At 58.0% G+C, this 27,906-nt stretch overlaps 1 protein-coding gene across 9 annotated transcripts; it reads right to left on the reverse strand.

Moving 5' to 3' along the window:
* Positions 1 to 26,339, reverse strand: DAZAP1 (DAZ associated protein 1). Of its 9 annotated transcripts, none has more exons than XM_032252419.1 (13): positions 26,130 to 26,339; positions 16,995 to 17,035; positions 16,157 to 16,323; positions 15,808 to 15,873; positions 13,872 to 13,982; positions 12,803 to 12,851; positions 9,350 to 9,432; positions 6,368 to 6,521; positions 5,378 to 5,407; positions 5,015 to 5,155; positions 3,038 to 3,214; positions 1,842 to 1,930; positions 1 to 925 (listed from the first exon to the last, which is right to left on the reverse strand). In XM_032252419.1, the coding sequence occupies exons 1-12, from the start codon at positions 26,156 to 26,158 to the stop codon at positions 1,842 to 1,844; spliced, it is 1,137 nt and encodes a 378-aa protein (XP_032108310.1). In that variant the 5' UTR covers positions 26,159 to 26,339; the 3' UTR covers positions 1 to 925. The 9 variants fall into 9 exon arrangements, with proteins under 9 accessions (XP_032108310.1, XP_032108308.1, XP_032108304.1 ...); XM_032252418.1 differs by having other exon boundaries at positions 8 to 928; XM_032252417.1 differs by lacking the exon at positions 1,842 to 1,930 and having other exon boundaries at positions 13,872 to 13,979.
* Positions 26,340 to 27,906: the final 1,567 nt, after the last annotated feature.

Raw genomic sequence — 27,906 nt, forward strand, 5'->3', positions numbered from 1 at the left:
TTTCTAATCCAAACGCACTTCTTTTTATTCAAACCAGGGTCAAACTGGTCAATGGGAAACACCCTGAAGCACGTGTCTGGGGAGATGGCCTCCTACTCGGCCGTGGGATCCAGACCGCCAGTGTCCACGCGGCTGGCTGTGCACAGCCCCAAAGTGCACCTCAGACACTACCAAGCAGGTCAGTCGACGAAAGCAAGGAATTAAACAAAAAACAGAAACACACTCAGTAGATTTCTTCTTGAAGCTCCCAGAGTTTCTGGACCAAGGAGTCCCAACCCCCAAAGCAAGGGGACTAGAAACGCACCCCCTCCACCAGTGCCGACGGAAACCCTGTTTTAAATTAAAAAATAAGCCAGTATACATCGTAGAAAATTTCTCTTAAAAATCTCACAATTTGTAAATGTATATTTTTTCTTTAACATAAAAGTTTACAATATACCGTAAAACAAAAGGCTCAGGAAAATAATTTCCAAAGAAAAGGAAGAAAAAGAAACCTGAAGTTTTGAATTAAAGCTGAAGACTTTTTTTTAACCCTGTTGTTGAACCAGTGACTTTTTTTTATTGTGCTGATGGGTTAGAGAAAGAAATATTTAAAAACTTCAGTCCAGACGACACCCACAGCCGCTCCAAAAGCCTCTCGCCCTCCCCCCGCCCCCCAAGGTTGAGTCGCTACTTTGCCGCCACGTTTGTGATTGTCACGAGTTCACAAGTTTGGAATCCAGGTCTGGGCCGTGCAGACGTCGCCGCCGCAGCTAGCGTCGGTAGGGGTGGAACCCTTGCACGTTGTGGTTCTGCCCTCGTCCAAAGCCGCTGCCGCCGGCGGGGGGGCCCCCTGACCCTGGCACGGAGGGGCCCCCGTAGGAGGGGGGCTGCTGGCTGGGGTCCGAGAAGCCCTGTCCAAAGCCACTCAAGTCCTGCCCGTAACCTGCTGGGGGAGAGAGGCCTGTGAGCTCGGGGCGGTCCCCGGGCACTGGGCACTGCCGTCGAGCGAGGCTGCCTGGACGCAGTTCCGCTGAGCCACCTGGAGACTGCAGGCCCCACAGGGTGGGGGGGGGCCCTTCTGAGACAGCACCTAAGCCAGGGAGAGGAGCCCCAGGCATCATATTCTCTCCCTCAAAACCATGTGAACAGGGCACACACAGGAAAAAGCGGCTTCCAGAGCCCTCCGTGGCCCACATGGCCTTGCCGCTTCCCCATTCAATCCTGAAGACACCGTGGGTTGGTCGGGGGCAGGCTGGAGAAGGCTGGGGGTGGGTGGAGATACAGATGGCCCGAGGTGCCATCATGGACAGGGCTTCTAGAAAGCTGGCTCTCAGGAAGAGTGCAGGGCTCTCAGAGTTGCAGAAAACCCCCAACGGGCCCTTGCAGCGATGTAGGGCCTACCCAGACCCCACGCCGTCCCCCTGCCAGGGCACATCCGTCGGTGGCGCGTGTCAGGGAAGGGTCCTGGGCCCAACCTGACTGCCCCAGTGACACCATGGCTGAGGGTCCAGCACACCCTGCAGCCGGTCCAGCTGCACAGCCAACTTCAGGGGCGTGGACAGTGGTGTCTTCACAAGGACAGAGGCGCCAGGCTATTCCCCACCCGACTACACACCTTCAGTAAGCCCCTCCCGCACCCTCTAGGTTCCCAGTCAGGTGCGCAGGGCACAGGCGGGCGTGGGCTCTGGGAGATCCTGGACCCAGTGAAGGCTTGTAGCCAGCCAACATCTTAGCACTGGCAAGGGCCCCTCCCCAGAGGGCATCGCCAACGTCCACCCCCGCCCGGGCGGCAGAGGAAGCCACGTCCACTTCCCGGTGCAGGCAGGTGGGAGGAACCTGGAAGAGGCGGCGGCACCTACCTAGGCCACATCACTGCTCAGCCTGACCATAAGAGTGTAAACAAAGTGTGGGCCGCAGCCCGGCGGGTCTGGAGAATAGGAACCCAGGCCTGGCAAGAGACGAGACCAGGGTGACCAACCCAAGCAGCCGCCACCGAGAGCAGTGGCTGACACACACTCCACGCCCCAACCGGGCGCCTCATGCCCCCCTGCCAGCCTTAGACACTCGGGGCCTGGTGGCAGGTCAAGACCCACATAGGCAGCAACCTGGGCCCGAGGCCTGGCCATGAGGGCAGGGGAACCAGAGCCATGCAAGGCGGGCGGGCACCTGGGCCACACACAGCTCCCACTCCCAGCACCCACCAGGCCTAAAGGAAGCATGTGCCCAGAAGCCTATGGCCACCTGGAGACAGGCGCCCTATGTTCTCAAACCCTGCCTGTGAGCATCCCCTGGTGCCGGAGGAGCTGCCCGTGGTTGGAGCCCTACCCACTTAGGCCACTGCATTGGTCCTGAGCAAAGATGCTGTGACACTAGGCTCAATGCAGGTCAAGAACTATCAACATGCAAAACCTTGACCCATCCTGGCCCTGTTCCCCACCAAGCCCCTGGCCCTGCCCCCCACCAAGCTCCGAGCCCCATCCCCATCAAGCTCCTAGCCCCACCCCCCACCAAGCTCCGAGCCCCGAAGCACATGCACCTCCTGCAGGTAACCTCCAGACACCCAAGTCGCAAAAGCCATCAAGTCCAAGGCAAAGCCCACATCCAGGCCACGGCCTGCTACAGACCCAGGTCTCTACCCCAAGCAGGGTCTGTAACCCAGCAGTAGAATGATGACGTCAGAAACTGGAAACACCGAGGGATCAGTGCACCCGGGACCCACATCAAGAGCCTTGACCTTGCGACAGTGATCACAGCCTCCTGGGACCCACTTCCCTGGACCCAGTCACCACTCAGCTTCGCACACACACGCAGGCCCTGCAACACCTGCTGAGTGGACGAACGCTCTGCTGTGACCCACACTCCCGCGCTCCCTTCTGCCGAGGCAAGACGCCACGAGCGCTCTCCAACAACCGCTGCACCTCCACTCCCCTCCCTCCATCCTTTCCTGCCAGGTAAAGGTGGGAGGAGGCCAGCAGGGGGAGGAAGCAGAAGGCAGGCCGTGCCTGAAGAAGCAGAAGGCAGGCTGGGGTCCCGGGGCCAGCAGGAGACCACTTACCATACTGACCGTAGGGGAAGTCTGGCTGAGCTGTCGGGGGCTTGCTCATATCCGGGGCGGCCTGAGACGGGGGCGGAGGGAAGGCCAGAGGCGCTGCCCCGGGAGTGGCCGGTGGAGGAGGAACCCCTGGAGGGGCAAACTGATCCGGTGGTGGAGGTGGAGGCCCGTAGCCAAAACCTGCAGAAGCACAGGAGGGCAAGGCACGGGCCACGTGGTGCAGCTGGGGGCGGACCAGCAGGAGACCAGCACCCAGCCCAGCAGGAACTGCCCAGACGGGACTGACACCCAGGCCTCATGGACGTCCACAGAATGGACCACAAAGCCACGGACCCAGGGCGCTCCCCCCAGGAAACACACGCCCCTGGGATGGTGGCAGTTCGCTGAGCTGCAGCAGGGCGGGCGTCAGAGAAGAACTCAAGGGGCTAGTAACCCCACAGCAAAATCGCCTTCATAACAAAAACTCGCCACCATGCCCAGTGCCCGTGTTTAGGAAGCTGCCAGCACAGGTGAGGGCACCATCTGATGACCTCCGAAGGGACTGCCGTGCCGGAGGCACTGCCGCCCTGCCCTCCGCTGCTGGACGTCAGGCGGGCCGAGGCTCCACCCAGCTCCCTCCTGTCAGTCATCTGGCCCACGGGCCTCCATGTGCAGAGCCTGATCCAGACCAGAGGATGGAACCGCCTGCTCCTGTGCTACAGTCACATGGAGCCTCCAAGCCCCCTGGATGGAACTAGCTCACACTGGGATGTTCCCCAACTGTCAAACACCCCCGGGTCCCAAGGACGGCAAGTGAAAATCAGGTCCCGATACAGCCCATGCTGACTGCATGCTCTGAGGAGTAACCACTGGCTCTGCGGTAAGGGAAGACAAGATCCTAGAACGCCACACCCCCGGGAGGCCTGCGTCTCTTCTCCTCTACTGGAGGGCACCAATGGCCCCACCCTGGGAGCCCATCGAAAATTCTGGGTGTGTTGCCGGGCGCGGTGGCTCAAGCCTGTAATCCCAGCACTTTGGGAGGTTGAGGCGGGTGGATCACGAGGTCAAGAGATCGAGACCATCCTGGTCAACATGGTGAAACCCCGTCTCTACTAAAAATACAAAAAATTAGCTGGGCATGGTGGCGCGTGCCTGTAATCCCAGCGACTCAGGAGGCTGAGGCAGGAGAATTGCTTGAACCCAGGAGGCGGAGGTTGCAGTGAGCCGAGATCGCACCATTGCACTCCAGCCTGGTAACAAGAGCGAAACTCCGTCTCAAAAAAAAAAAAAAGAAAATTCTGGGTGTGCTGAGGTCAGGAGTTCAAGACCAGCCTGGCCAACATGGATAAACCCCATCTCTATTAAAAAAATACAAAATTGGCTGGGCATGGTGGTGGTATGCACCTGTAATCCCAGCTACTTGGGAAGCTGGGGAAGGAGAATCACTTGAACCTGGGAGGCGGAGGCTGCAGTGAGCCAAGATCGGCCCACTGAACTCCAGCCTGGGCAACAAGAGTGAAACTCCATCTCAAAAAAATACAGTTAGATGAAATTCTGGGTATATCTTCTAATCTTATATTCAGCTCTTCAATTACAACTGAAGCATACACAAAAATTAGTCACTAAGAACTTGTGCACCCTCAAACAAATGCCCCCCCAAGTCTGAAGTACAAGGCTGAGAGACGAAGTCCGGGCTCCGTCTCCTGAGGGGCTTGTGAGAACTGGCCGGGTGCAGACGTTCCTGCTGGGAGCTCTCTGGCCTGCAGGAGCCTGGGCTGCCCTTCAGCCTGGCCAGCAAAGCCACAGGCAACGTAGCCCATTTGCCGGTGAAGGGCCTGGTGGCGGGTGGCCTGCTGAGGAGCCACACCCCACCTGTAGCTTTCCCTGAGGCTGAAGCCAGACGTGTTAACACAGGAACCCCCATCACTCCCACCCACCACCTGGCTGGGTGTCGTCTCCAGAGCAGGCAGGAGGCCCTCCCACAAGGCCCCCTAGACTTACTGAACTGTGGCGGGGCACCATAGCCCTGAGGGAAGCCCTGGGGAGGGGGGAAGCCTCCAGGAGGGGTGGACACGATGTAGGAGGTGAATGGTGGGGGCGGCGGGGGGGCTCCTCTTCCCGCAGGGGGTGGTCCGTAGCCACCTGAAACACAGTGCAGGGGTGATGGGCAGAGTGCGCTGGACGACACGGCCTGGCCACAGCCAGACCTGGGCCTGCCGGGGTCCCCAGCAGGCCCCTCACCCTCTCCTCCTCTCCAGCACTCAGGACACAGGAAGCAGGCTATGCCCGCTGCCCTGGGGCACCTGCTGAGTCAGCCTGCCATGTGGCTCCCGCCCCACCTTTGCTCTATCAGCAAGGACTTACCAATCGCCTGTCCTGCCGGCACCCACATTCCTGGATGAGAGAACAGAAGAGGAGGTTGGAGCCGTGTCCACCCAGGTGCCCGACGCAGACGAGGAGCCACAGAGCACGGGCATCCGGGGCTGGGGCCCACCCCGGGGCCTTCTGTGCTCAGAGCCTGCTTGTCCTGAGGGTAGAGCCCCCCCAAGCCCTGAGCAGAGAAGCACTCCCCACCCACTGGCAAACAGGCCTTAAAGCTACTCTCCTCTATCCCCTGCCAGACGGCAGGCACTGTGTCTGCTGACTGGGGCACGGGTGACCTCCAAGCTCCACCTGAGGACCCCAGAGAAATCTGAGACTTCTAAGCCTCAAGGCAGGGACAGTCCCCACAGGACCTCCCAGCTTCCAACAGGGGAGACTCCAAAGAGAAAGGTTTGAGACGAGGCACAGGGAAGCCACAGTCTCGGGCCCTGGACAAGTGACATCTGGAACCCTGACCTGGAACTCGGGTCAGGCTGCGGCCAAGCACAAGGTTTCTGTGGCTACTGGAAGCTCTTGAGTAGGGCAGGATGGCCACACACAGGCCTAGCCACAGAGGGCACTGCAGAGGGGACGGCAGGTGGCAAAGATCCAACGCCTGCCCAGTCCTCAACGGCCCCCTGGGGGCAGCACCCCGATTCTGAGCTCAACTCGGCAACGCCAGAACTCAGGCTTTCCTGCTCAGACCCGCCGTGGCACACAGCAGCAAGGTGCAGACGCTCACTGCAGCTCTTCCCGGTGACAGCAAGGCCCAGGCCAAGGACAGGCACCTAAGCCATGGCTACCCACTGCTGAGGAGGCTGCAGTGCTGCCTGGGAGCTGGCTCTCTGCTGGCTCCTGGTCGGGACCCAAGGCCGCTGTGCCGCGCTGGCAGGTGCAGCAGAAGTGGGGGGGCCGCAGCAACAGCCGAGCAGGGTACGTCGGGGCGCGTCTGAGATGTGGGGGTTTCCGAGAGCACCTCTGCCTCAGCCTTACCTTGCGGGCCATATCCTTGCTGCCACGTGGGCGGGGGCTGGCCTGCCCAGCCATTGGCAGCGTTGGGAACAACGCGGCTCCCCCACTGGCTGGCACCTGGCTGTCCCGGCGGCTGGCTCTTGCTGTCCCGAGGCTCAGCCCGTTTAACTTCCACCTAAACAAACCGAGCTCTGGTTTAGGACGGGGCTGCGGGTCCCAGCACCCCCTTCCCTTCAGACACACCCTTGGGTAACTTATGACTACACTTAGCAACTTACGACTTAAGACTAAGTACTTAACTATAAACCTTATTTAGGCCAGTAGCATTTTTTTCTTAAAAAAATTTTTTTTGTTGAATTTTTTTGTTTAAAAAATGTTTCTCAGGTACAATAGATACAACTGTAAGACACGCAGAGCCCACCCGCTGCAGGGCAGCAGGGACAGAGCCAACAGCCCTCAGGGGAGTTTCGTGCATGACGAAGGGTCTTTCACTCAAGTAAAACGTCAGCATCCTCCTTCCTCTTGAAAACACGGGGACAAAACGGGACCAGGATCTTCCCAGCCATCGGCATCCTCATCGCCCTCTGGACCGCTCGGAGCCCACCCACCTGTGTTTTTAACTCATACCTGAGAAACACGGTTGGTGTTTTACTTAGATTTTTTAATTTAAAATGTCTAATGGAAGATAAAGACTTACCTTCCCCAGGCTAACGCTTAAAGAATCTCAATTAACTCAAAAATAATGTCAGAGGGAATGGATGTGATAAGAGAATCTTACATTACATCTAACAAAAAAAAGTAAACAAACATGCAATAAAATGGACATTTGGATCAGTAAGCAATCTTCATACTGTGTTCGCTCCACAGCCCGGGGCCCTTCCTCTCTAGACGCTCAGGAGCCACAGCCTTCTCAGGAGGCGGGTGCAGGGCCTGGGACAACGGATGGAGCACGCCTGACCTACTTATTCTAGGCACAGGGGCCCACCGTTCTTTAATGCCTGCTTTCAAGTATGGGCGGGCTGACAAGAGTCCCCAGGTCCAGGGCTGCCTCAGCATTTGAGATTGCTGAATTTGTCTTATTTTTATGGTAAATTTTAATGAGAATAAAGAGGCAATGAATCCACCTGGAGTCAACCTTGGGGTCTCAGTCTGAGCACTATGCGTCTTGCGTTCTGTTCTGTCCATTAGAGAACAGACAGCGGTGGCCACAGAGGCACAAAGCCCCCACCTGCCTGCCCAATGCCCCAGGGACGCCCTATGATGGCAACAGAATCCCCGTTAGCTCAAGGCAGGACAGCAGGACCAAGGGACCAGTCTCAAAGAACTCAAATGAGCAAGTCTTCACACACTCTCCTTAGAGGACTGTGGTCCCTGCTTCCAAAGCAGAGAAGTCCTTGTACGTGGGAAAAAGATTCTTTTACCCTTTCCTGTCTTAACACGGCAATGCAGTCGCCTGGCATGGAGGTGAACTAGCATCCGAGACCAAACCTCTATGGAAAATCCCCACGAGGGGCTGGCAGCGATGCCAAGTGCCGTGTCCGGCCGACCAGTGAAGGTTGGTGCCAGGCAAGCTGGACTCCAGTGACTGTCTTCCTTGGGAGGCGAAACCCACACTGAGGCCGCCGAGCTCAGAGGCTCATGCAGACAGTCATGGCTAGAGAGACCCTCGGGCTGCCCAGGGACGAGATCAGGTGTGTGCACGGCACAGAACCCTCTCTGTCCCACGTATCAAGACCATGCTAGCCCCTAACTGTCAATGGCGGAGCACCTTAAAACTGTGATCGCACTCCTTTGAACCTGTGCTGGAACTGCGGGTTCGTGCAGCCTGCACGCTAACGTGACACCAAACGCTGCAGCGCGTGTCAGAACAAGGACGGTGTCTCCTGTTTTAGTTGGGTTCGAATGGAATGAAGACTGCAACCAAATCAAAGCCACCTGTATACAAAAATAACTACACGTGCTCCTGTCGTTAAATGGTCAGGGCTGGGGTAGAGGGCGGGGGCAGGGGAAAATGAGCATGAGGCTGGCTCCCTCTGGGACATTTTAGCTGAAAAAATAAGCATGGCTTTGTCCAAAAGGCTGAGCATCTTCCCTTAACAGCTGACGCTGCCACACCACGGAGGCGGGTTCGAATCCTCCTCGGTGTGTGAGGCAGCCTGGCACGGCCAGCAGAGCTCCTTGGTTTAAAAGAACCAAGACGGGAATCCTGCGAAAACTTGGACCCCTAAGCTTTCACTAACTGCAAGAAATTCCACACTGTAGAATTTCTACCAGTTATTTATTTCAGAGTCCACTTCTCAAGGACCTCCAAGGGTCCAGGGAAAACAAGGACTTAGGAAGAAGCTCTTTCTGACACACACCTAGCAAGGGCTGGCCTGGGGGGGGGGGTGGCCTCCTGTCCCTCTCACCTCCGGGGGTAACACAGTATGAAGATGACACAACCAGAGGTCACTTGACTGCATGGTGGCTGAGTACTACCGAGAGCATGTGGCTGGTGCCGGAGTTCCACAGTAAGTGACCCAATTAAAACAACCAATCCTTCATGATGTTTTCATTTTTCTTTCGGTTTTAAGCGGAACCTTGGCTCTCCAAGGTCCCTTGCTGATCACATTACAGGTCAGTGTCAGACAATGGGGATTTGCAGACATCTGAAGGAGTGGTCATGGAAACCAAGCCTGAGGCAACGCTGCGGTTTCACTGGAGCCAGTCCCAACACCGCCAGGGCCTCACCAAGGGCCCCCCCACCCCAGTCCCAGGCCACCCAGAGGGAGGGGCTCCGGGAGCAAAGCTGGGAGACACCCACCCACGGGAAGGGTGCTTGGAAAAGATGGGGCCCTCCTGCTGTCTACAGAACCAGATCCACCGCACACCTCACGCAGCGAAGGCTAACGGGGCGAACTCGCCCGACCCTTTTCTGTGAAGGAATGTTCCTTTCCAGTGAAACCCCTAAGTTGCCTAAGACTTGGTTTGGTCTTAAGGTAAAATAAAACTACAACTACACACTTTTTTGCCCATGATGTCGTGAAAATGCATGTTGACAGCCTGGTCCACTGATTGTTCGTCCTCGAAAGTAATAAATCCAAAACCTAGCCAACGACGAAGAGTGAATCAAGGTAGCAGGGTGTTGTGACACAAAACAGGATGATGAACAGTATTAGGGACGGGCCGAGGGATCGACCCCGGGTTTCAGCTCAGCTGTGTGTGGGGCGCTGCCTCCCTCCCCAGGAGCTGCCACTTGGCAGGACACAGAGTGGACAGACGGTGATGTCCGCACTCCCGGTGACGGCTCTGCTGACTGAGGCCTGAGTCAGGTCTCCAGCCCAGACACCCAGGGCTGGGGCTCTGTGTCAGGAACACATTTGGAACAAGGAGCACATCCTAGAATGCAGCAGCCGAGGCAGTACAACGGTGAGGGCCTCCGGTGCTACTGGCAGACAAACCACCCCCAGGGGAGGGTCAGAGGTCCGCACTGCAGTATTCTGGCTCTCGCCTGTGGAGAGACGGCCAGGGAAGCCTGCAGGCCGGGAGCCCGCGTGGAAGTCTACGTCTCCGTCAGGGGTATGCACCGTGGATGTGTGTCTGCTTCTCTGAAACCCAGGGTTCTCCCCCTCGGCTTGCAATTTGCTTTGCAGCTAGTGCTGACAGCAGCCATGTATCGTTCTAAAGCGTTAACAGTACAGTATCTATCACAGCTGATGCCTCGCTAGGCTTACCCAACACCGTTGGGTAAGCCCAAGGAGTCCTAGGAGAGTCGTATCATAGGCATATATGCATATATATACAGGTAGATTAACAGCGCACAAAGATACAGGCCACAACGGGTTCCAGCAGGTCAGACTCTGCTGTCAGCAGCAAGAGCGAGATGCACCATGGGATCAAAACAGAAAATTTTAAAGGCAAAAAAAATTTAGCATTTTCCAAACACAAGAGAGTGGCAGTATAAACGAAGTTTAGTTGGTCTGGGGTGAGCGCGGCCCCCGGCTAACGGAGTGGGTCTCGTCCTCTACGCAGGAGTGCGCTGGGCTCCCCAGGCTTCCCCGGCTGGGTGGAGTGCGACACCATGGAGCACACCGTCCTCCCGAGGGGCCCCGGCCACGCTAGCACCTCCCCAGGTGGCCCGTGTGCTGGACGGAAGGAAGTGCGCGGCAGACAGCTGCCCAAGACCTCACAGAACAAAGACGGACGAGGGAAGAGTGGAGATGGGGCTGAAGATGGGCCGCCCGCCAGAGGCACGGGGTGTGTGACAAAGCACCACACAGCAGGGCACAGCGCGACAAGGGCGTGAACACGGCAGAGAAAGGCCGTGGGGGTGGGAGCAGGCAAGGGCCCCTGGAAGGAGTGGCCCACCATGGGGCCACCCAAGCTCAAGAAACAGGGGCCGGGGCTGCTGTAGCTGGGACCAGGCAGAAACATGACATGCAAACCTGGGCGAGAAAAGATGGAAACGGGGCGGAAGGGCAGCTCAGACTGTGAGAGGACAAAGGTGGCCCGCGGCTGAGGAGCCTCCCGCCATCCTGAGCGCACGCACGCACGCACCTCAGCATGACTGCACGTGCTGTCTGCGACCTGACCCGAGAGGAGGAAGAGGGACCAGGAGGGCAAGGCACACAGCGAGGAGGCAGGAAGAAGACCCGAGGACAAGGCAGGGCCAGAGGCGAATGAGGCAGCGGCTGGAGCGGGCGGGCCGAGGGCAGACGTGGGAGGGCCGTGCAGGGACCCACGCAGGCACTGTGTGCCCGAGACACATGCGGGGTCCCCGACAAGGACGTGGCCACAACCTCTGTCAATGCAGAGGAAGAGGGAGGTGGCGGGAAGGGGAACACAGACCCATCTCAGAAGAGGAAGAAAGGCCAAGGAAGGGAACGCGCTATCTGGGAGGACCCGCCAAGACGCGCCATGGCGTCTCTCCTGCCCTCTGCTCGCCTGACACCCAAGGGACACTTTCAAAGCCCGACAACTAAGGACATGTGGCCACATGCTGGCCCCGAAGTGGTCTGTACACCAGCGTGGACTCAGCGACACTCGCCAGCCACATCCCGTCCACACGGGACAGGATGCAAGGAGAAGGGGCGCCAGCTCTGGGCAACCGGAGGGGAGGCGGGAGGATCTAGAAGCCACCCTCGGATTCCGCACACTCAAGTTTCCCGAGATCAGAGGCAGTATTGGAACACGGCATCGGTGATGAAACAACATATTTAGAAGTAGACATTTTCTCAAACTGCAGGAGTGTCTGAAACCACAGGGTTCGCCTGGTCCGGGCACAGTGCAAGAGGCGCTGGGTCCTGGGGGAGGCGCCCTGAGCGCTGTCTAGGAATGCGGCTGTCAAGAGGCGACATCACCACTGAGGAAGCGGGACAGAAACACCTGAAACTTCGTTTACACCCCACTGGAGCAAAGCCGCTCCCTCCTCTGACTGCGGGACTGGCCTGTACCTGTGTGATATAATTTAGCACCTGGAGAAGAGAAATCTAAAGAGATATCGTTAATCACAAACAATTCACAGAGAGAAAAAGAAAAAACAACTTACTTAACATTACTGTACTTTACTATGAGACACTTAAGTACGTCACTAAGCATGTATGTCTAAATTAAGTTACGACTAAGACTTAACAGCGTAACCAACATGGAGGAGGAACACGCCCTAACCGTGGGGAGGGAGGTTCAAATGGCAAACTATGCTCCAGCATGGCGGCCATGCTGTGGCGCCGCGTGGCGCTCGGGGCTGCCCCGACTGACCTGGCGGGTGGTGCAGGGCGGCACGGACGCCTCGGGCAGACCCAGGCTGCGGATCTGCGCGTGTGGCTGGCCAAAAGCGGCTGATGAACCAAAACCATGCGGGCGGGACAGACAGCAGCAGCCACGGAAAAGGGGCACAGAAACTGGGCGCCCATCGCCCCAGCTCCACAAACCAATGCGGACAGGCGTGCGGGGAGCTGAGGGAAATGATGAGGGAGGCCCTGAGGTGACTCCTCACCCCTCCTCCCACCTGCCCCACTGACTTCAGAGGGGGGACAAAAAAAAAAAAGAAAAAAGCATGGGATGGATGACGGCAAGTCCACACTCCACCCGAGCCGGCCGGCCCAGCCGACCACACAAAATGAGACCGGCCACACTGGGAGGACTCGACGAGGGGGCGAAGGAAGGTCGGATGCAGAAGCAGCACACTCTTCCGGGACACGGTGAAAAACAGAAACCAGGCTGACACCGATGTCGAGTCATAAAAACGCCAAAAGAACAAACCAAAAAACAATGTGTGACGTCTGACCTCGGGAAGCACAGACAGGCTGAATGGGGTGCACATCAGGAACCCACGTTTTAGTCATTTGTCTCCAAATCGTCCTGTCCTGAGGCTGTTTGCTACAGCCACCACCTATGTGTGCCTGGCGGGTGAGATAGTTTGCCATCTGAGGGAGGAGCAGGGAGAGAAGGCCAAGGACGAACTAGATCTGCCCTTACCTCGGGGCCTCTGCTTCTCGGCATCATAGATCATGACTACCTCCGTGACCTGGAAGGAGAGAGTGGCGTGAGCCCAGCATCAGCGCCAAGGGGGCTTTCCCGAGGAATCCGCATGGGGCGCACCCGCCTTCAGCGGGGAAGGTGCACAGGCAAGGGCTGCTCCCTGGAGTGCTGTCTGGGAAAGGCAGGAACCCCCACACTCTGGGGCCAGATGAAGGCGCACAGAAGCAGCTCCAGGGCAGGCGCATGGGCATCCGTCTCCGAGCCGCCCACAGCCCCACTCCCGTGTATGCTGAGGGACACGAAGGGCCAACGATGCTGGCCACACATCCTGGCAGGGGTCGTGGGAGCCAGAAGACCCCACAGAAGCCCTTCCTACCCAAACGAGGGAAGCGAAGGGCACGCTCAGCCCTCACTCAAAGCGGCAGGGCAGCCACACACAGCTCCTCTGCGGACCCTGTGCTCCCTGGCCCCACTCAGGGCCCCTCATTCCTGGCCTAGGCACTCAGTTACCACCTTATAAACATATGCTGGACCCAGGCCCACGGGACTGTCCTGCTGCAGGGGCTAGGAATATGGCCTGCGGGGCAGGGGATGCGACCCAGCAGGACCTCGGGGTGGGTGCACACACCTGCGTCAGGTCCCTGCTGGCCCCCTCCCGGCTGTCCCAGCTCCCTCTGGCACCAGGCTCAGCTGAGATTGGGTATTTTCCCACTTGCCCGCTGGAAGTCAGCTCGTCCAGACTATGCTGAACCCCATTTCTGTGTAACCGTCATTCTCTGACACTGTACCCCATGGTGTTTTCACAATGGAATCAGGCGGACACCCTGAAGGCTGTCAGGCTAGTTGCCTGCAGAACTACCCTACTGGGACATTAAATGGCCGTGAAGGCCAAGGCTGGGTTTTCCATCTTTTCGGTGGGGGGTGCAGGCATCGGCGAAATACGAGAGAGCGAGCTCGCAGCCTGAAAGGCCTGTGCACCTGCGGCTCTGCCATTTCAGCCCCGAGAAGGCGGAGGACGCGCAGAAGCGGCTCTGCCCAACCGCACCACCAGGTAGGAGAAACTCACCACTCCGAACTTCTTGAAGTATTCCCTGAGCTCTGTCTCACCACAATTGTGAGGAATTCCACCGACAAATATCTTATTTGATTTACTGTTATCGCTCCTGGGTCCTTTCTGCTGTTTGAAGAAGGAAAGAACGGTTAGTTCACGCCGGACCCTCCAAGCCCTACATGAGTTGCGCAGGCTGCAAAGCCCAATCTGCACTGGTTTTAAGAGTTGGCTGAAAGCCAGGCAAGAGCGCTCCACGAGCCTGCTAGGTCTGAAGAGCAACCAGAAACACTGGGCTCTTCCGAGACACTTTTGCATTTTTCAATAGAGACCCAAGGAGACAGGGATTTAGCATTTTTGCAGGGCTGAATTTCAACTAAACAGCACCGTGTGTGCCTCGCCTTCAGTTATTCTGCATTACAACAGCTACAAAGTGGAAAGGCGCCAGGTGTACAGGCAGGGACCTTAGAGTGCTGGGGAAGGGGAGCGCCAACGATGGAAGCGAGCAGAGATGAAGCTGGATTTCAGGCTGTACTTCTTCAGCAGGTGACAAAGATGACCACGGAAACCTCTAGCAGCTCCAGAGGTACGTGACACATGGCCCGAACCGCACAGCCCCTGCTGCCGCCTCCCACTGCCCAGCGCGCCTGCTCCTGGACGTCTCTGCCCGGGCCTCGTTGCTCGCCCCTCAGCTGTGGCTGCTCTCCTCCTGCCCCCACCCCACCCAGCGTCCTTTTTTTTCCTCCTGTCCCAGGCTACCATATTTGAAGTTGTCCCAACTGCTTTGAATTAAGAGACTAAACCTTTGGGGATGCGCGCTCACTGCCATGACTGTAAAGATGGTTTCATGAGTGGATGCGTGGGTCGGAATCCATCAAGTTGTGCAGTTTACTATGTGCCCGTTATCTCTTAATAAAAACTAGAGACGTTAATGAATTAATAACCAGGCAGAATATGAACTGTGACTGGATTCCAGTCTGGAGAAAACAGCTATGAGAGAACTCGTGAGACAATTTTGGAGCGGGAACGTGGCCTGGACAGACGACACAGGATTCCCTGCAGCCGTTTTCCAGCCTGCTGATCGAGGGTGCGTGTGGGGAGGACGGAATTTTAGGGGACGCACCCTCCAGTCCTTAGGAGTGGTACATGTGGACGGAGATGGAGAGAAACACATATAGATACATCCGGCAAAATATTAATGATGTATAAATCTACATGGTGTATTCAGGTATTCTTTGTGCTATTTTTCTATTTTTTGGGGTAATTAAAAAGTTTCCTAATAAAGTTTAAAAAAAAAAAAAAACTGTTCCAAGGGTTCTGAAGCCTGCGGGAGCGGATTCTGCTGGAAATGCAGGTTCTGCAGCCCCGGCCTGCTGCCCACACTGCGGCAAGGCTGGCACTTGGTGCCCCAGCAGGCCTTCAGGTCTGCACTGTCCAGCACGCTCTGTGGGGGTGGGAGCTTTTCCATCTGCACCGCCCCACCAGACTCCTGGCACCAGTGTGAGAACCGCACGGCTGGAGGAAGGTAAGCAGACCAGGGAAACCCCATGCCAGGACGGTGCCCTGTCAACCAGGCAAACACCAGGGCTGCAGGTCAGAGAACCCAAGTTGCCATGTCAGGGGATCTCAAGTGGAGCGGCAAGGTGGCCGGCATGAGCCGACACGGCCTGGCCCAGCACAGTGGGCACACAGGGTGCAGAGGTAAGACGAAGGGCTCCTGACAAGAAATGGCGTGAGCTGTCATTTTTTTTTCTTGAGATAGACTAGTAAGAATTTTCTTGGCTGTAGGATAAAGCACAGCACTGACAAGCCTGGGTGATGCTCAACTGCTCGAGTGTCAACCTAGAAAACACTGTCGCTCTCTATCTTAGTGAACGAAAACACCAGATCGAAGGCACGCATCTCCATCCTGAGTCAAGAACGCACGAGGAGGCCACCCGGCCCCGCCCCTTACCCATCCTTCCTTCGGCCGCGTTCTCTCTGGCTGCATCCCTCGGGGTGTGCATGGCTTGGGGTCGATCTGTAGGAAGTTTCAAATCAGCCAGTGGTAAGAGGCTGTTTCTCTAGGAAAGAAGGTGTCAGCACAAGAGCAGCCACAGTGCAGCAGCCCTGCCCCACCCGCCGGCTCCATCCGCCCTGCGTCCGACTGCATTACCCAGCCTCGGCACCACGGCTTCGGCCTCCACATCAACCCACTTTCAAACATGCTCTAATACAAACATCCGTCGGAGTCCAGGACAGAATGAAGCAAAGCCACGACAAGGGGAGGCAGAGCGGGAGAGAGCTCCCGGAAGGACACTTACGTTTCGGCCGTCTAGTGTGTGCGGTCTGCTGGCCAGCACTGTCCCCACACAGTTTGGGTCTTTAAATTTGACAAACCCAAACCCTCGAGACTGGTTGGTGGTTTTATCTTTCATGATAACACAGTCTACGACTTCTCCATATTGGGAAAAGTAGCTGCGCAGAGTCTCTGCTCAGAAATTGGGAACAAAACACAAACACACAGGACCAGAGCATTAGGCACGCGCCAGGCAGTGGCTGCAGGCACACGCGCTCTTCCAGTCCACCAGCCGTGCACCCAGCAGTGCTGAACTGGGAGCTACAGGGCGGTGTCCAGGAAGCACTGGGGGATTCTGCCCAACACACACTTGAGGCCCTCATGTAAATCAGAGGGGCTGCCAGTGAGCACAGCAGCGGCCAGCGGTTACAGCCTGCCTTGGTGGGAGTCCGGGAAGGCAAACACAACCCCTGTGGATGCTGACAGTGGGCACGGAGCGCCGACCGTGCTGTACACCTTCTCCTCCTCTACTCTCAACTCGGGACTTGCCAGGCCCGCCCTCTGCACTTCTAGCCGCGGCTGTCTGCCTCCACCACCCACCTCAGCCCTGAGCTAGGAACCTGCAGACTGAAGTCTTGCCTGTAACTTCGGATGGGAAATACCAGGGCCAAATTAACAGTCTCAAAGTAACACACACTTACTCTCTGCCCCAGCCAACTCCAATGTTCCCTGCCCAGAAATCAAAACAGTATCAACAGCACTTTGAAACACCCAAGACAGCAGCAAGAGGCTGCAGACACAGCTGAAGGCCAAGGTCCTACAGCCCGTCTGCAGCGCCCATCTGACACCCCTTCCCCACCTACCTTGGGTCGTGCTCCAGTCCAGACCGCCCACGAAGAGCTTCCTGCAATTCAATGAGAAAATATTCACCATCAAGACAAGCTCCCACCTTAGAAATGCCCCCATCTGAGCCAAACTGAGGTCTCAATTCAAAACACGGAAGCAGTTTATGCACACGTGACCGCGAGGAGCTCACAGCAATGGCAAGTCAGCCTCTCCCATGCTGTCTGCAGACACGCAAGATGATCCCAAGCCTTGCCAGCACCATGGGGAAGGGACTGGCCACAGAGCCACACGCAGACCTCACGCGCAACGGGTGAAGAGTTCCTTTGACAGACCAGTGGTGACTGCACAGAACCGTGCTGCTGACAAGCGGGACACAGGCTCGCCTTCCTACAGCCTTTGCGATTATTTCATAACCAGGAAAAAGAATTTAGAAGTCTAGATTTAAAATGTGCACAATAAACTAAACACCAAAGCCACAAGGCCTCTGAATTACAGCCCCAGGCGGGGTGGGGAGACGCAAAAGCCTCCAGATGAGCCTGCGCTCACTGGAGAACGAGGCCCACAGATGGCAGGGAAGGCCCTGCCTGGAGCTGCAGGCTTAGCACTGGCACCCCCTGCCCACCCTCACAAGCCCTCGCCCCCATCCTGGGGCTGTCTCTTCTGGGCAAATGAGCTGGAACTCTCCCAAGGCGTGTGCCATCCACTCGCAGCAACGCCCAAGGGCCCATCTTTTCACCTCTCTGGAGCTCCGAGTGCACCCAGGGGCCTTGGCTGTTCCAGCTCCCAATGGGGGCTGTGCCACCATGCTTTAGCCGTGGCACCCACTGGGTATGTCTGAGACACATGGGCCACAAGGCTTACCCAGGCACAGGGCCTTAGATGTCATTCAAGCTTCCCCCAAACCCAGGAAGCAGGGAAGAGACGGTTCTATCGGTGGCTCTCTAGTCCTGCCTACTTTCCCTGGAAAAGGGGACATGTATTCAGAAATGAAGTCCCTAGGCTGAATTTCGGCTGTGACTCAGTGCCAGCACCATCAACACCCTTGGTCTCCAGAGAGCAGAGCACCCTTGAAACCCACCTGAGACCCAAGAACACTGCCAGCATCACTGAAAACAGCAGGCACACAAGGGTCCACACATCCCTGATGGCCAACCACGCCACACCTGCTGATGCTTTTGGAGAAAGGTCCCTGGCAGGTTGAGCACATCACCACCCCACCAGTGGTCAGGAGCGACAGGCTGGAACACAGCCCTGCTCCTCCAGCTCCTGCCAGCTCGCCAGGAAAGAGCCATGCAAGGTGGCTGGCACATCTGGCACCACTCATCAACGACCACCTGGGGCCTGTGAACTCCAGCTCCCAGAGTCAGCCCCTGGTGAAGGGTCTGCCACAGCCAACTGCCAAGGGCTTGATCCTGCTCCTTCTTTTTCCCTAAGAAAGGCGAATTTAAGGCGGGCTGTGCCAGTGGCCCTGTGTTTCCTGATGCCTAGAGACGAGATCTGAAAAGACCAATTTCAGAAAAAAACATGCTGATCCCGCAACAGCAGCAGGCTTACGCCTCATTAACTTAAAATCCTGCGTCTCCCACGCACCCTTCGCAATCAGGCCAGGGAGCACTGAGGTCAGGACTAGCGACCGTGGGAGGAGCGAGGCTCCGAGTGCCTCACTCCCCATAGGCTGCGCCCGTGCTGAGTCAGTGCCGGCCCCTCCCACATCCCTGCCAACAGGGCCAGGCACCCAGCAGGAGGGCCAGCAGCAGCCCCCACCCCCTGAAGGAAGGGCCCTCGAGACTAGCAGGAACTGCCAGAAACATGTCCGTTTACATAAGCCTTTGGAATAAAAGTTCAAGCATTCACACACACGCACGCATGCGTGCGTCACTTGAAGAAATAGCCTCTAGTTAGCACTGCACCCACTAAACAGCCAGGTAATAGGCAGGTATCCTCCAAGAAACCGAATCCCTGCCCGCCCACCTCGCCTCCCTGGTGGAAGGAACTCGTCAGACCAGTCCAGTTTCGGTCCTCATTTAAATTTCAAAAATTGGGTATTAAGGGGGAAGGGCTAGAAATACGTAGCTAAGAAACTCACAACAGGGTGGGTGGGTTAGTAACTTGGTATCAACCCTGTCTTTCTCAGCTGGTTGCAGCAGATCACGCCTGTGCTCGCAGCATTCTGGGAGGCCAGGAGTTCAAGACCAGCCTGGACAAGATAAGGAGACATGGTGGTGGTGCCTGTAGTCCCAGCTACTTGGGAGGCTGGGGCAGGAGGGTCGTTTTAGCCTAGGTCGAGGCTGCAGTGAGCCATGATCATGTCACTGCACTCCAGCTGGGGTGACAAAGACCTTGTCTCTTAAACAAAATTTTTAAAAATAAAAAAAGATAAATATTTTTTTCAATTTTTTTTTTTTTTGAGAGAATTGCGCTCTGTCGCCCAGGCTGGAGCACAGTGGTATAATCCCAGCAACCTCTGCCTTCCAGGTTCAAGAGATTCTCCTGCCTGAGCCTCCCAAGTAGCTGAATTCATAGGTGTGTACCACCACGCCCACCTAATTTTTGTATTTTCAGCAGAGACGAGATTTCACAATGTTGGCCAGGGTGGTCTCAATCTCTTGACCTTGTGATCCGCCCACCTCGGCCTCCCAAAGTGCTGGGATTACAGGCGTGAGCCACTGTGCCCGGCTGCTTTGGCACATCAATTCTGATCACTGAGCTGCATTCATGTAAGAGAATGTCGCTGTTCTTCGGAAACAATAGACAGCTCAGTGTCCACATAAAGGGGCGCCGCTCCTTGGCCTCCAGCTACTCTCAAGTATTTCAAGAGAAGCACACAGTGTGGCCAGGCGCGGTGGTTCACACCTGAATCCCAGCACTTTGGGAGGCCAAGGCGGGTGGATACCTGAGGTCAGAAGTTCAAGACCAGCCTGGCCAACATAGCAAAATCCCATCTCTACTAAAAATACAAAAATTAGGCAGAAACAGTGAGCAGGGGCCTGTAATCCCAGCTACTCAGGAGGCTGAGGCAAAAGAATCACTTGAACCCAGGAGGCAGAGGCTGCAATGGGCCAAGATCGCGCCACTGCACTCTAGCCTGGCTGACAGAGTGAAGAGTGAGACTCCGTCTGAAAAAAAAAAACCACACAGAGTTCACTGGAGGTGGGGCAGGAGGTACTGTGTCCCGGACGGCAAAATGTCAGCCAGTGGTGAGTCTTGTAGGGTCAAGAGAATGTGGGAATGTTTGTTACTACTTTTGTAATTTTCCTGTAAGTCAGAAATTACATATATGATTATGGCATAAAAATCTTTCATTACTGAGAATGTGACAGAATGTAAGTTTCTTTTGAAATGAGTCTTGTTACTCACGAAATCTGAGACTGCGGCAGATAGCTTTTGTTTTACACAGCATGTCTGCTTCGAAGGGAAGGCGGCTCCAGGCTGGTGCTGCGCTAAAGCGTCTCGTGTTCGTGTTTCTCTTACTACCGCTCGGAGGCTGCCAGCTAAGACTGGCACCTTCTCCATGATCTACAGACAGAAGACTCCAGAAAGTCCCAGGAGGCAGGGTCACCTCCTCAGCAGCAGGGACTGCCTCCAGGGCCCTGGCACAAAGTCCCTACTTCTGAGGCTCAGGATTTTTTAGTGAATAAAATAAGAAAGCTCTTGGCTGCCAACCTCACCAGGTGATGAGAAGCCAGCACCCCAGAAACATGCGGGGCCCTGGGCAGACACCTCCCAGACGCTGCCCATCAACTGCCCAGGCAGCAGAACCAACTCTCAACTCTCACACAAGTAAACGCCAGAGTCCAGGGAGCCGCACGGGTCACAGCCAGCACAGGAGGTGCTGCTGACTCTCGGGGGCTGGCTCCAGGGCTGGCAGTCTGCTTGTCCTCAGCTCCAGGCTGGCTCAGCCTGCACCTGGGCTGGCACCGTGTGGACCGAGGACATTAACTGGGCAGTAAACACTGACCTATGCAGATTAAGGGGTCAGCTACAAATGTAACCTCCCCACGCTCTGCCTCTGAGGAGCCCACTGGTGGGAGAGTCATCACCCAGGTGACGGCCTCTCTGACACTGGAAGTCAGCCCCACAAACCCAAAGGGCCTGTTCTCGTCAGTGGGTGAGCCCCACTTCTTCCCTGGCAACCTGGAGTCTGGTGTGCAGTCTGACTACCAAAGGTCACAACACCTCCTCCCAGGATCTGCATGCCTGGTGCCCAGGCCCCGTAGCTCCACACCCTGTGGGGGCTCAACCCATAGTGGCCTGAGCAGCCACTCTCTTCCGCCTGTTAAAGCAAAAGCTGATTGGGGTGGCAGCCTCGCCCGCTGAGTACCCTTAGGGCAGCTGTGCGGGGAGGTATTGAAGCAGAAGGTTCAGCTGCAGGGGCTTCCTCTGGCCTAGGCTGACCATAGAGAGCCCTTGCCTCCTGGTAGTAGCAGAGAGGGCTTCAAAAAGTGGCTGCCAGCCTGGCCATGCAGGGCCAGCAGCCTCACCGAGGGCAGTCGGCAGAGGACCCTTCCCTTCCTGCTGGGCTGAGGGACCAAGCCAGGAGGAGCCTGCCTCCCCACAGGCCCCACCTGGCTTCCAGCTCTGCCGGTCACACTCAGCTCTGGGCACAATCGCAAGAGGCGGAAGTCCAGGCCCAGTGGCGGCTGCTGTGTGGGGAGTCAATGGACTTTCCTGCCCCTAAGGCCAACGGGGACCACTTCACCCACTGCCTGCCTCAGGCCAGTGAGCACAGCCCCGCCCTCCACAGCCAAGTTCCCTTCACCAGCAGGGCAGATACCCTCCACCACCCCAACACTGGCAGGGTATGGGGTCCACAGAACACATCAGAAGTCCGTGAACTGTAACGCACTGCTGTGTGCTGAAGGGGGCACTGAATGCCCACATCCTGGGTGCTAACTGTGGTCGCCCTCATCCTCTGCCAGCCCCACCCTCCCAGGCAACCAGTGTCCTCCTTCCCAATGCCTGGAGCCAAGCTGGAACCTCAGCCCATAAGCGTCTGTCAAATGAGTGGCCTCTGCCTAAGGTTCTGTTACAGCTCTCAGGGACTCTGACATCATGGCGCAGTGTCAGGGGGACCAGGCCTGGATGGGAAAAGGCCTCAGTCCACAGAAGACAGCACCTCAGATGTACAGACCGCACCACGCAGACAGCAGCCTGACCAGGAGTGCTCTCTGTGTGGGGCGGGCAGTGGAGGAGTGTGGCTCCCCAGCTCAGGCTCTTCCACTGGCTGGGGGAACGCTGGGCAAATCCCTTAACTCCTCTGAGCCTCTGTCTCTCTGGAAAGGCCGAGCGTTAGTCAAGGAAACAAGCACCAGTTGGGCATGCTGCGCGCTGCTGCTGGCTCCGGGCTACTGGGGAGCTGCTGAGTGAAGGGCACGCGCCAGGGCGGTGCTGCTGCCTTTCTAGACACCTGCCTGCTCCAGACCACCAGAGCCAAGAAGCAGCCAGTCAGGAGCACCCTGACCTCACGGCCCATTCACAGGAACCAAAGGAGCCAGCACAGGACAAGTCGTAAACCACAAGGAGCTGCCACCCCCAACGCGGTGGGAACCAGGCCAAGAGCACAGATGCTCCCAGAAAGCAGCTCTCACCCGGACGAGTCTCCCCCACCCCACAGGACACAGGCTGATGTCTGGGGGCATCTGTGGTTGTCATGAGTGGGGGTGTTCCCGGCACAGAGCAAGTGGAGGACAAAGATGCTGCCCAGCGCCCTGCAGTGCCCAGAAGGATTCCCTGCCCAGAGTGATCCAGGCCAGAGTGCTGACAGAGCCCAGGACATCTGCCTCAAAATAACCCAAATGTACCACGAGAGCCCCAGAAAGGCCTGGCGCAGCCCCATGAGGTTTCCCGTCACTCCCTACATTGCAACAGCCTCCCCCAGATGACGGCCCCTGAACTGACCAGCAATCCCCCTTCCCAGGAGCCTGTGCTCACTGGGCACGCACAGGTGGTCACGGCCTCTCCAGGCCCAGCCAGGAGCCCCACTCAGTCTCTGCTTCCACAGCCACCCAATGAACCGAGGGACCCGCCATGGGCCTTTCTGGCTCTAAGCCATTTGGCCCCACCACAGTCCTGCGTTCCCCCGAAGCTGCCCAGAGGCTGCTTTCACCTCTCTCCGCTGAGTCCCTCCCTCCCTCTGTGGCTTCCCTAAACATGTGCAGGTGTCCCTGTCTCACCATTCCCTGGTTTACCTACCGGATAAAATCTTCCACAAAACTCCCTCTCCAGTTCCACAACGCCTTCCGCATTAGAGGCCAGCAGAATATAATGGCCTGAGCGCTCGAGGTGACCCCTTCGAGCCTCTGTCCCTTCCCGGTAAGCCAGGCATTGGGTCCTATTCCTGACACCTGGCGTATCACACAGGTGCCTGGCACCCAGCAGCTACTCTACAGGACTCGGTGACCCCGGCCACACTGTGTCAGCTTCCCAGAATCCAATTCAAGGTGCTCAACCCAGGGACTTGAAGAGGACTTCACAAGGCCAGGGAGGGCAGAGTGGAGACTCTGGCCTTACTGATCACCTGTGCCCTGAGCACTACAGGCCACCAGCTGGTACTGTCCCTCTAACCCTCCAGACAGGTAACTGCCCGTCCCCCACCCTTCACAAGAGGACCAGGACAGGCTCCAATCCCAAATGAGAACATTGCCCGTCACGTCCAGCACATGGGGTCCGCATGCCAAACCCAGCAAGGTTGACAGGGGCTCCCCACACGCCACCTCTCCTGTGTGCTTCCTCCTGCATGCAGCCCCCTCCCAGGCTGACTAGAAGTCAGGGTGCAGAAGGCACTTTTTATCACCCACAGGCCTCAGCTGACTTTCGTCCCCATTAGGCTTTACACGGACTTCTAAGCCAGCATCAGTACCCTCAAAACTCGGAAAGACTCCTTGGACTCAAACTCAAAAACAGAGCTTTCCCCGAGGGTGGCCACAAGTGTCCCAGAACAGCGAGCTCAGGGCTCCAACTGTCCTGAGGCGTTGACCCAGCACCCAGGTGCGCTCCAGGCCTAGCCGGCCGAGCAGGGATTGTGGCGACAGACGCAGGGCTTGCTGGGAGCCGGAGGGATCTCCTGCCTCCTGCCTCCTCCACGGCAGTGAGCAGTGAGGGATGTGGGTGAGGAAGAGGGGCAGCCTGAGGAGGTGCCGAGGCCCCGCAGAGGGAAATCACAGACCCATGGCATCCTGAAAGCCGCCATCCGTCACAGAGAGGACCTGCTTCCATCCAAGCTCAGCACCCTCCCGCATGGCATCCCCCACAGGGCTGACTCTGTGGCCTCCCAGGAAACTGCAGGGGACCTGCCAGGAGGGCGTTTCACAGGGGCACAAGGGTTTCACCCACACAAGTCCACACTGCAAGGAGCTCAGAGTAGACCATAGACTCCCACACAGAATGGAAGCCCGTTTCCCACGCAAAATGTAGCTGTATCAACACTTCTTGGCCACCGAGTCTGACTCAGAAAGCAGTGGACACTCCTGGGCAACCAGGGCTTCCAGCTTTAAAGGCAGGTGATGTGGACAGAGTTGGCAGCTGAGGAAGAGAGTAGGGTCCATGTACTCCAGTCCCCTCCACGCAGCCCATGGCATCCCACAAGCCTGTCTGTGCTGTGGCTGGAACCCGAGCTCCCCCAGTTTCTAAGGATGTCTGTGCAGGGAGGGAAGGGGAGTAGCCCTCACCTCTCTCCAGCTTCCTTGCAGCCTCGGCTTGGATGGAGCGGGCCCACGCTCACCTGTGGCTTCAACTGACGGAGGCAACCCCACCTGGGAGCCTCCTCCCCCCATCATCCCAAAGTCCAGGGCTCCATTCCCCGTGGCCAGCGGGGCCCCTGCTCTGGCCAATTCCGCTAGGGCCCCATCCAAGTCATGTCTCCCCCCAGGCACGCGGCCCCTGCCAAGTCAAAGTGCCTGGAGAGGACTCACAGCATGGGTGAAGCAGGGGCTCAGTGCTTACATCCCAGTTCTTCAAAGGAAGGTGCTCTTTTGTTTTGACTGGGGAGGGGGAGAACGCCCAAAAAGGCCTTCCCCGTCCACAAGCATGACCTGTGGCATGTGCGGGAGGGGCCTGCCCAGACCACCCTCTCGCAGCAACCGCTCCAGCTCGGGCCAATCCCGGCACTGAGAACTCAGGGCGCTGCTTAAAGCTGAGGGCACTGAGAAATTTACACCAGACCACGAGGAAACCCAACCCAGACTGTTCTGCCGGAAGAATACAGCTCTGGGAGAACGTTAGCGCTGCCAAAGAGCAGAGCCGAGCCCCGCGACCCCGCGGAAGGAGGGTTCCCGGCCCCGTGGGGTCCGGCCAGGCTGCGATCGGAGGGGACGCGCTCCCGTCGGCAGCTCGAGCCCACCCCCGGCGGGGAGGCGCCGAGACAACGTAAACACAGCAAGCCGGGGTTGAGCCGAGCCCCGCGGGCCCTGGGTCTGCGAACCCCTCCCGTCCTCGCCACTCTGGGGGCTGGGATGGGAGCGGGGAGCCCGGAGCCCCGAGTGGGAGAAGCTGGGCGGCGCCAGAACCGGAACCCTCGGCTCGGCTCGCCACGTGCGCCGCCCGCCAAGTTTGGGCGCGCACTGGGGGCGCCCCCCTGCCAGCCCCCCCAGGCCACGGTTCGGGGTGCCCCGGGCCCGGAAGCGGGGAAGCGGCAGCGAGGACGCCCTGGAGTCCCCGCAGGCTCCCTCACGTTCCTATTCGGGGTCCCCCAAACCAGAGAGTCTACAGGCGGCGGCGGGGGCGCCCCAGACCCCCCCAGGTCCCCGTTCCGGGCCACCACAGTCAGGAAGCCGGGATGCAGCGGCGGGGGCCCCCCGAATCCCTCAAGCTCCCATTCGAGGTCCCCCAGAACGCGCAGTCGGTAAGCGGCGGCAGGGGCGCCCCAGGACTTCCCCAGGTGGCCGTTCGGGGCCCCCCGACCCCTCAGGCCCCCATTCACGGTCCCCTAGGACGAAAAGCCGGGAGGCGGCGGCGGGGGCGCCCGGACCCCCAGACCCCGGGCTCCCGTCCAGAGCCCCCGGCGCGAAGCCGCGGCGAGTCCGGGTCCCGAGTCCGCCCCCGGCCGGCGTGACCTTGACGGGGCGGCCCCGGGGGGGCGGCGTCGGAGGCCGGGCGGCTGGGGGCTGCGGGCCGGGCCCGGGGCGGAGACGCAGGCCCGCGCCGCCCGTCCTCACCCGATCTCGTCGGCGCCCGAGTTGTTCATGGCGGCGGCGGCGGCGCTCGGCGCTCCCGGGCCTCCTCGCTCGCTCCCGCCTCCGGAAGGTCACCAGCTCCGTCGCCCTCCCCACAGCCGCGGCCCGGATCTGCGCAACGGCGGCGGCGGCGGCGGCGGCTGCCTCCTCCCCTCGGCGCCAACGGTCACCGCGCGTCCCCGCGCCGCCGCGCCGCCGCCCCTGCGCACGCCCGGGCGCGCTCTCGCACGGGGCCTCCGGGGGCGGGGCCAGGGGTGCTCCGTCCGTGCGTGCGTCCCTGCAGCGGGTTTTGCGCCGCCGCAGTAGAGGGGACTGAGCGTCCCGTTTCCACCTCAGAGGCTCCGGGCTTGGCCGTGGGGCATTCTGGGAAATGGAGTCTCTGCCCTGGCCCCGCCCCTGCGAGGGGGAAGCGCGCGGGCCGGGACACGTGCGTGCGTGCGTGCGTGCGTGCGTGCGTGCGCGCGTGCGCGCGCGCGTCCGGAGCTCCCGGCTAGGCACTGCGGGCGCAGGCGCGGCTGCCGCTTCCTCTTTAACTGCCTTCGGAAGTGCTGGAGACGCTGGGGACGGGGGTGGGGTCGGGGGAGCAGGAATGTCCCCGCCCGCACCCCTTCCGGGCGGACCGAGGGCAAGCAGCACGTGGGCATCCCGCGCGAGGCTCCTTCCCGTGTCCCCATTTCACAGAAGAGGATCCCGAGGGTCCGAGAGGCTGAGTCACTTGTCCAAGGTCACCCAGTTCGGGCCAGACTGGAATCAAATCAAAACAATGAACTGAATTCAATGACTGTGAAAGAATGTTATCGACCCCCCCCAAGTGCTAGTACTATTAATAACCAAATACTGTTTTAATTGCATCTGTTAATTGCATACATCAGTGGTTCTTCTGGGTGACTTTGCCCCCCAGGGGATAACGTGGCTATGTCTGAAAAGGCGGTTTTCATTGTCACAACTTGGGGGGGGTGCTGCTGGCATGGAGTGGTTGGAGACTCAGCAGACTGCAGTGCACAGGACGGCGCCCCAAAAAGAATGATACCCGTCCTCCAACGTCAGCAGTAGGAGGTGGAGAAACCCTCTAGGCTGATGGTAGGAGACAGATGACCCACTGGGTATGTGCTGCCTACTGCCTTTCTTTTTAATCTCACCGCCCTGATCATTTGATTTATTCATCCTCACAAAATTAAATGAATACAAGGAACGAGGCTGGGTTAGGTGGCTCATGCCTGTCGTCTTCAGCACTTTGGGAGGCTGAAGTGGGTGGATCACTTGAGGTCAGGAGTTCGAGACCACCCTGGCCAACATATAGTGAAACCCTGTCTCTACTTAAAATACACAAAAAAAATTAGCCAGGGGGGGCTGGTGGTGGGCACTGTAATCCCAGCTACATGGGAAACCAAGGCAGGAGACTCTCGAACCCAGGAAGTAGAAGTTGCAGACGGCGGAGATCGAGCCACTGCACTCTGCACTCCAGCCTGGGTGACAGAGGGAGAGTCCATCTCAAAAAAAAAAAAAAAGGAACAAGATTACAGGCAAATAGTACAAAACAAAAAACTATATATTTTTTCCTTTGAGACAGGGTCTCACTCTGTTGCCAAAGCTGGAGTGCCATGATGCAGTCACAGCTCACTGCAGCCTTGAACTCCTGGGCTCCCTCCTTAATCTCCCGGAGTAGCTGGGGCTAAAACCCCATTTATTTATTTATTTTTAATTTATTATTATTACTATTTTTGAGACAGAGTCTCACTATCGCCAGGCTGGAGTGCAA

Source organism: Sapajus apella, unplaced genomic scaffold (assembly GCF_009761245.1).
Source record: "Sapajus apella isolate SASKATOON/1434 unplaced genomic scaffold, GSC_monkey_1.0 scaffold77, whole genome shotgun sequence".
NCBI classification, from domain to species: domain Eukaryota; kingdom Metazoa; phylum Chordata; class Mammalia; order Primates; family Cebidae; genus Sapajus; species Sapajus apella.

What these genes read in the sequence shown, in the direction of transcription:
- DAZAP1 (XM_032252413.1), bottom strand. Translation starts at nt 26,158, where the DNA reads ATGAACAACTCGGGCGCCGACGAGATCGG. An exon ending in ACACACTAGACGGCCGAAAC is followed by an intron (nt 15,874 to 16,156) that starts GTAAGTGTCCTT and finishes AACTTCCTACAG; the next exon opens with ATCGACCCCAAGCCATGCAC. An exon ending in TGGTGCCCCGCCACAGTTCA is followed by an intron (nt 3,215 to 5,014) that starts GTAAGTCTAGGG and finishes GTGCTTCTGCAG; the next exon opens with GTTTTGGCTACGGGCCTCCA.